Source organism: Agelaius phoeniceus, chromosome 2, assembly GCF_051311805.1.
Source record: "Agelaius phoeniceus isolate bAgePho1 chromosome 2, bAgePho1.hap1, whole genome shotgun sequence".
Classification (NCBI taxonomy): Eukaryota; Metazoa; Chordata; class Aves; order Passeriformes; family Icteridae; genus Agelaius; species Agelaius phoeniceus.
Window position 1 is genome coordinate 69,235,345 of NC_135266.1, and position 8,670 is coordinate 69,244,014.

An 8,670-nucleotide genomic window follows, 5' to 3' on the forward strand; every position below is an offset into this window, starting at 1 on the left:
GTGGAGAGATCTGAACACTCAACTGCAAAAAATATTTTCTTCTGCAGAATCCTTGTTGCCAGATGATTATATAGTTCCCCTTGACTGGAAAGTTTCAAAGATGATCTATTTACTGTGGAAGACCTCTGTGGAGGTATGAATTTTAAGGGATTTTGGAAGGCTTTCCAATATTTCAGGTGCGAAGGGGAAGTCTTCAGTTCTTTGTTAGTAAATTTGTTTTAATATCCGCAATGAGGAGGCAGATGTTTTTTGTCCTCCTCTGAGTATTTCTAAAACCAGCTCATTGGCATGATAGGATTCAGATTTTAAAAGATCAACTTCAGAAGCGTGCACAACTACTAGTTAAAAAAGGGTGAAAAAACTTTGATACCCGTGTCTTGACCTGACCTATGTTCATTAGTACAAGCTACCATCATTCAGATGTTTTCTGTCTTATAGTTTTCTCTCATCATCTGAGCAGATCTCATCCTCCATCACCTCTGCTAGAGCTGCAGCAGAGAAGTCATTCTGCGTGACTGTGGGCAAATTAATTCTCTTTGTCTGGCTGAGAAAGTGTTAACTTATAAATTACTTCTTTTCCTTGTCCAGTAGTGGAAATCAGGAAAATCCTGATTACAATGAACTAGTTATTATAAAATAGAGCATGGACTTTGTTCTTGCCCAAAATAACATCTCTTGTCACATACCTTCTTTTTGCTGGACTAATGTTATCTATTTTAGGAAAAACAGAAACCAAATGGATTGCAGAATGAAGATAGCTTGACTGGTAAGTCTATTCTGTGATACAAAAACTGTATAAAATTCTTCTTATCAGGAGGAGTATTATCACTAATTGGTTTTTGTTACCAATTAGTCATAATACTCCTCTTTGTGCAAAAGCACAATGATGTGATAAATGAATTTATGCTGCCATTGATCGTGTCCATAGTCCACAGAGCTATGGTTGCTGTCATCACTTCATTTTTCCTCATCTAAGTGCTAAAATTGCCTTATAAAGTTTCCTACATTGAAATATTCCAGTAATTAGCTCAAGTTTATCCATTCTAGATCATAGTGGTATTTAGCATTGTATAGTCTTTCTTGAGACTTTACTTCCCTGAAAGGTTGAGTATCTTCAAGTTAATTAAACTTCATTAACACTAAAAGTTGGCAGCATAATAATAGAACCATGGAATTATTTAGGTTGGAAAAGACATATAAGGTCATTACCATTAACCCAGCACTGCCCAAGTCTGTCCCTCAGTGCCACATCTATTTTTCTTTTTTTTTTTAACACTTTGGGAGATGATGATTTCACTGCTTCCTGGGCACCGTGTTCCAATGCCCAGCCATTCTTTCAGTGAAGAAATTTTTCCTAATATCCAATCTAAATCTCCCCAGTGAAACTTAAGGCCATTTCTTCTTCTCCTCACATTTATTATCTGGGAAAAGAGACCAACTCCCATGTGGCTACACCCTCCTTTTAGGCAGCTGTTGAGAGCAATAAGGTCTCCCCTAAGTCTTCTTTTCTCCAGGCTAAACAACACCCCCAGCTCTGTCAGCTGCTCCTCATCAGACTTGTGCTTTAGACCCTTCCCCAGCTCCACTGCCTTTCTCTGGACATGCTCCAGCACCCCAGAGTCTTTTGATAGTGAGGGGCCGAAAACTGAAACCAGAACTTGAGGTGTGGCCTCACCAGTGCCGAGTACAGGGGTACAATCACTGCCCTGCTCCTGCTGGCCACACTACTGCTGATACAGGCCAGGATGCCATTGGCCTTCTTGGCCACCTGGGCACAGCTGGCTCATGTTCAGCTGCTGTCAAACAGCACTTGAGGTCACACACCTGGGCAGGAAGAGATATCAGGGTTCATGTGAAGCTCTGGACTTCTGCACTCATTAATTCCTGCAGTGTGGAAGTTATGGGATAAGGTTGCTCATTGTCTTTTTCCGTGATTTCCATATTAATGCACAACAATTTCACAGGTTCTCTAACAGGTTTAAAAATACACAACAGTAGTTCTCTGAAAGCTGGTAGAATTTGCTGTCTAAAAGAGGAGAGAAGTTTCTCTCTATTTTAGGAGAATGGCTGTTTCTGGAGAGGCAGCGTAAGAGTGGGAATAGACACACACATGCATGGGTGTTGTCTCTCACTCCCCACCCCCTATGAGAGACAAAACAGAAAGATTTCATTTATTTTATAAGGCATTTAGGACGCAAAAATCATGAGGATTCTGGTAAAATAAAAGCTTGTTCTAGAAAAACTCTATCTTGACACAACAGAAATGAGAGACTATGTAAGGTAATTTCAGGTGGTTTTGGCTGCAGTTTGTAATTTCTTTATTTTTTAGATGACATTAATTATCTTGAAGATCTAAATAAAAATCCCCAAGAGAATAAAGACTCTTCTGAAACACTATCAGACATGGAGTTATGTCAAGATGTGATAGAGGAGAACATCATAACCTGCTCTGGCTGTCTGGATGCTGCATTTCATCAGTCATGAGTGACTGTCTTAAATTCTGCATGAACAAACAGGTAATCAGTCACCTTGTGAATATTTTACTCTTTTATTATATTTGACCAAGTATCTTTTTATTATATTTGACCAAACATCTAAAGAATATTGTTTGTTATCATTTTTAAGGTGCATTTAGTATCCTCCTTACTTGGGTTTTAACTGAGTTAGGGTTGAGGGTTGTACAGATTTTGTTTCTTTCAGGCCTGGATGGGGAAAAGAGAAGGCAGTATTTTGTTATTAAAGCCATATGATTTTATTTTTTCCTCTGAAATCTAAAACATGTGTGGTGAAGTGAAAGCAGCAGGGTAGGATGCCTAAGAGGCAGAATTTATTCCCATTTTGGTTGCTGTGGCAATCCGTTGTGAGTCATCACAGTCCTACTTGCCTTGTCTTTTCAGCATGGAGAGTAATGCTGGCTCCATTAAGGGTCTTATTATGAAAAGAACTCTATGAATAATAAAGCAGTATTTCACCAAATTGTGAAGAAGTGGCAGTTCTGCTTTTCAGTGGAGAAACAGTAGGAAGAGGTCACAGTAAGACTTGGTATATTGAAGTGTTAAATTTTCATTAATGTTTTCATTTGGTGTGACAAAGTGTGCTATCGTGTTCTTGCTTGTCTCATGAATTTTTGAACCCTTTGGTAACTTGGCAAATGTTTCTTTGGTTTGTTTATGAGAGATATTCTGGGAAGATTGAGATAAAAAGGAAGGATTATGGGTTCCAGCAGGAAAATGCTAGCTTAACTTCTCTATCATTTGCCGTCAGTTGTTCTTTCCAAAATGGAAAATGGATTAATCTGTAGTTTTTAAACAAATAAACTGAGGTACATGGGAATAGAATAACCTGCACCATGAGCAAACTGAGCCATTAAAAGATTCCATATCCTGAGGCTTAAATTGTTCCCATCTAGACCTCTCAGGACTGCTGGAATATCATCCACATGGGGTGTGGTCAGGGGGTCTTTGTCACCTGGTGCCCTGTGTCTGACCTGACCATGCCTCCAGCTGATGGCTGAAACAGGAGTCAAGGAGGTGGGTGTGCACTGTGTTGCAGCTGTTATAAATACAGAAGTTTTCACAGTGGATGTTCATGTCACAGGGGAAGTAGCTGAATAGTTTGGGTTGGAATTGAAACCTCTTGGATGTGGTTTGATTTGACTATATGTCATTGATGACAAAAATGACATCGCAGGCTGATTAGCTGGTACCAGCTACCAGTGTAGGAAGATGAGGGAGATTTCTCTGAACCACATGGCCCAGAGAACACTGGTCTTGCAGGATGCTCTCAGCAGAGATCATTAATAATATCAAGAACCGTTGGTAGCAATATTTTCCTCTTAAATAATCAGATACTACAATATTGGGCAAGCAAATAAAAATATTTTCACAAAATACTTAGGTCTACACCTGTTACCAATTTTTAGAAGCTACTTGTTTATATTATTGCAATACAAACACTCTAGAGGCAGGATTTTGGCTTACGGTCCTGACTGGATGTCTGTGTGGGCTTGTGTCCTAAGCTATTATCCAGAAATGTCCAGGTTATTGATTAAATATTTATATGCTAAAGAAAGAGATGTGAAAAGCTATGTTCACTTCCTGGGAGAAAATGGTAAAATATGAAGCTTCTTCCTTTTGTGCTTCAAGAAAGGAAAGACACGTGCTAGCAGATTATCCTGCCTTATTGTCTGTACCTTTATCTGGTTGCTGAATCCAACAAACTGGTTTTTCCCCATCAGATTTACTCCCTTCGTCTGTCCGCTCTGCTACTCCCAAAAGTGTTTCAGTCTTCCTTTCCTGCTTGTCACGAGCGCAGCAGAAATGACCCAGAGCCCTGCGTGTTTGTCACCCAGCCACTGTGTGCTGCCAGGAAACCCCAGTTTGTTATGCTGTCTTGCAGTCTAACACTCTACTGTGTCAGCTTGTGTTAGTTCTCTGGAATATAGAATGAGAGCAATGCAGACTTTGCCACAAAATAACACTCCCCATCACTGTTCAGCTTACAAAAAGGCCTTGCACTGTCTCTGCAGGGCTTGGCCATTGAGATCTATGCTGGAATGGGGAGGTACAGCTGGAGTTTTATGTTGGAGGATTTTTGTTTTGCTTTGTTGTAGTTCAGCATTTGAAATGAGTCAGGGAAGGTCCTGAAGGCTGTTGGAGGGAAAGGATGAGACACCAGAGGTCAGATGGGTTTAGGCTGCTCTGGAGCTGGGATCTGCCATCTCAGAGCAGGCTGATGCAAAGGGTAACTGCTGCCCAAAGTGCGAAGTGCCCTTCCTCCCAGCCCTGCTCCAGATAGCAGCTCCAGCAACTGCTGGCTGACACAAAGGCTATCATTAATTCACTAACCCCACAGCAAACAAATCAATACTTTCCTGCTGGACTGAGGCACTGAGATAAGCTACTGTAAGGTCCAGCTCAGTGCCAAGGCTGGGGCAAGGGAGCAGATGAGGTCGTGCTGCTGCAGATATGAGGAAGGGATGTGCAGGATGTCCTGTCTGGGCAGCAGTCAGCTCTGATATCAGGGGCCATGTATTATGCAACCAAACCTTCAGGTAGAGGACTCTTTTAAGCTTTTACAAAAGTAGGATGTTAAAAGAATTAAACCAGGAAAAGTATGTGGAAAGGAAGAAGCATGTCTTGGGGTTTTCAGTCGGCTCATGCTCACTGTCAGGCACAGGATACGGGGTAACGCAGAGGCCACGTGAGTATTCCAGTGCTTCCACAATATCTGCATGCAGGCATTGTAAAAGACAGGTGAGTTTTCGTGATCGATGGTGACTCTGGCTTTGAGGGATAAGGTTGTCTTACCTCACCACAAAATAATTCCCCTCTGGTTCCTGATTAAAGCAGACTTGCCAAGAGTGATGTCCCAGAGTGGTTGTGAAACTGCTCAAGTGAACAACTGTAAATGTTGAAATGGATTTCATTCCTTCAAATGTCAGGGGGAAATAAAAAATTAGGAAAATTGAGACATTCCTAAAAAAAAGATTTTAAAATCATAGGAAATCAAGGGAGAGCTAATATGATCATTTTGGTCCTTTTAGATTGGAAAGCAAACTGAGCATTACTGGCCAAGTGCAACTTAATCTGTTAGCCAGATGGACATGCTTCTGTATTCATGTTGTGTAAGGATGTTTGTATTCCAAGGGTGAACAGTGTTCCTCTGTGAAAACACAGGGTTAATCTCAAGCTTTTCTGAGAGCTCCTTATTGCAGCATTGGCAGCACATCAGTATTTGTTCTGGAGATTAAGCAAGAGTTCCCAGTTTGAGAAATATTGAAATCAGTGAAAACAGCATTATTTTGGTGCCTAGAAGTTCTCCTTAGACCAGGACTCACAGATGCCAGTGCAATACAAATGTGTCTGTTCAAGCATTTATCTGCAGGACTACTGCAAGGCAGAAGCTGACATGTTTCTTTTTGAAGTACAGCAGTCAGTAACTCCCTGCAGGAATACTTCTTCAACAAGAGCCCTGAAGGCTGTGGTTTTGGTAGGACAAATCTCTTGATACCCTGGTGTTATCCTCCTTTTCCTGGCTGTGCTATTCCAAGCACTTCCCTTTCATGGCTGTGATGTTTCTGAGTGAGGCAGTTGAGCTCTAACATCTAATGCATGAAGACCTCCAAAAAGATTTTGGTCTGAAATAAATTGTCCTGGAGCCCATGAGATCAGGAGGACATGGGCAAAAAAGCAGGAGTGTATAGCTGGGAGAGGCAGGCCTGATTTTTGGCTAAAATGAAAAAAAAATTAATCTGAAGGATACCAAGCAGACTAAAGCAGTCTTCCAGTATTGCTACAGAAAATATCATCCCATGGTCAAACTTCTTCCAGTTGCTACTTTGATACACAGAGAATAGTGAAAAAACTTACCTGTCCTTTGACATTTAACCACTAATATTAAGCAAAATGAAGCATGAAAAAGTGCACAGAATTATGACCAGAAAACCTCACCTGCATTTTGCAGTGCTTACCAGGAAAACCTGGCTCAAAAAATCATTCAAGCAGAGCGTCTAAATACCTGGGGGAATAAGTGCTGCCCACAGCTGTGTTTTTGGAGCTCTCAAGAAAGAGCAACATTTGGGTTGTGCGGGTGCCTCACACTAACTCTGTGACATGAAAGCCTGTGAGATCCTGAGTGCATGTAACAGGGGAAACAGTGCACATTGTAATAAAAAAATTGAGATGTAGATGTATAATTGTAGTATTGGTTGAACAGCTGTTCATTATATAGCATTTGTGATGTGTAGAGGAAAAAATATCCACTGCGTTACTCTTCTCCTTATTTTTCAGCTTTGAAGTGGTAAGGTCCTTACTGCCTCTCGTTTTGACATCCAAGTTCTTATCTTCTTCCTTTTCCACTCTGCTTGCATTCTTTTATTTTTCCTTTGCTTTCCATTGACTGCTTCCTCTCCTTTCTTTTTAACATTTTAAAGCAATAACCAGCAGCTGAGTATTAGAAACTTTAAAAAACATTGGACAGACTCTTCTCAGTCTGAGGGCTGGGTTATCTGTTAAGTCTTTTTGCTGCCTGTGCTGTTGTGGAACTTCAGCAGACCCTCTTCTTTTTTTTTATTTCAGAAACTTCTTGCTTTAATTCCACCGTGGAAGGACTTCAGTTGGCCACCAAGGATTTTAAAAGTGAGGGATAACCTGGAAGAAAGAAACCACTGTAGATTTTTTGGTATACATCTTTGGCCACCTCCCCCCAACACTGTCCCCCAGTATCAACCTCTCTGACCACGTAATAATGATCAAAATTGAGGTAACTTTGTGTATGGCAAAAGGTCATTTTCTGAAGCCATTTGGGATTTACACTATTTCAGTACATCCCCAAGTGTGCTATAGAGAGATTGAGAGTGGAGACCAGAGGCATCTGTCACTATGGGGTGTGAGCTTCAGGCTGTGGTATTTCACTCACTTGTATCAGGATCCAGGATAATGGCACAGAAGCAGCCAGTGATGCTCACCTGCAGGAAATGGTGCTTATTTTGTCTTAGCTGCCTCCTTCTGCCTTCACCCTCTATCATAACTGCACCCATAGTTGCAAATTTACAACCTCAGATGGTAAACATCTTCATCTGTCCTTCTTATTCACTCAAACAGGGGTGCACAAGTTCCATTCTTTTCTCCTGAAACCAGCCTTTATGCTTCCCCTCAGTTAGACTCATTTGGGAATTTGGGACTACAGAAACAAGAATATTTCACTATGGAACTTATTCAAACATGCTGGAGGAAGGGTGTGTATGGTTTGTGGTAGACTGAGAAGTATAATTAGCACTGGTAACCAGTGATTTGATGTTTCTGTTAGTGGTGTTGGAAATATTTATTAATGTAGAGATAAATCATAATTAATTATAAAGAGCAATCTCTGTCAATTATGAGGCATGCATAAGGCTGGACACTTCCTTGTAGGGAGAGGGAGTGACAGCTGTCACCTCATTTAACAATAAAAGTGTGAGAAAGGATTAAAGAGAAGCAGGAAACTTGGTTGTGTCTACTTGTCAGAAATAATATTTCCCACTTGTGTAGCTTGCAGATCCAGAATATTTCTCCATTTATTCTTTGATTTCCTCTTCCTCACCTTTCCTGCATTTGTTTATACATCAGCTGAAGAGCCAGGACTTGACTGAACTCAGGCTGAAGCTCCACCATGGTCAAATTTGCTGATGTGTCTCCATTTTCTACTTAAATACTGCATCTACATGAAAGCAGTTAACAATGTATGTATTTCTAAATTATTGTTGAACCACTGGCAAAATTTTCTGGCTGCATTGTTTGAATGCATCTCCCATGGACATGTGTGTATCTTCCTTGGCTGGAAATGTCCTGCTCTCCTGCCAGCAGGACATTATATGAAATGTAAAGGAGAGGAGAAAGGGAGTTCATACCCCCTATAACCACAGCTTCAGACTTCTGTGTTGTACTAGTGGCAGCAGACAAGTTAGTTTGATTTCAGGAAAATGTCACTCAAGGATTAACACAGTCTTCCTACTTCTATTTATTGAGCAAGAAATCTGAATGGCTCTGTTTTCTGTTACTGAATCCTGGCCTTACAGAATGCTTGAAATAAAAATAGTTTTCAAAATCTCACAGTACTCTTGTATGGGCAAGTCATGTTTCATCTTTTAGTAGAGTGTTGCCAGTTTAAGTTTACTTTAACCCCCTATCT

The 8,670-nt window shown here is 40.7% G+C and overlaps 1 protein-coding gene across 2 annotated transcripts in view; it reads left to right on the forward strand.

Annotated features, from left to right (window-relative positions):
- The window catches only part of N4BP2L2 (NEDD4 binding protein 2 like 2), a 41,503-nt gene extending 32,912 nt beyond the window's left edge, over window positions 1-8,591 (forward strand). The window contains exons 9-12 of one of the 2 annotated variants that reach the window (XM_077173806.1): window positions 48-133; window positions 721-766; window positions 2,330-2,516; window positions 7,080-8,591. In XM_077173806.1, coding sequence (XP_077029921.1) covers window positions 48-133; window positions 721-766; window positions 2,330-2,484 — 287 coding nt within the window. In that variant the 3' untranslated portion in view covers window positions 2,485-2,516; window positions 7,080-8,591. Of the gene's footprint in view, window positions 1-47; window positions 134-720; window positions 767-2,329; window positions 2,517-7,079 lie in introns of those variants that run through there. The other variant, XM_077173807.1, reaches the window with a different exon arrangement.
- The last annotated feature ends 79 nt before the right edge of the window (window positions 8,592-8,670 follow it).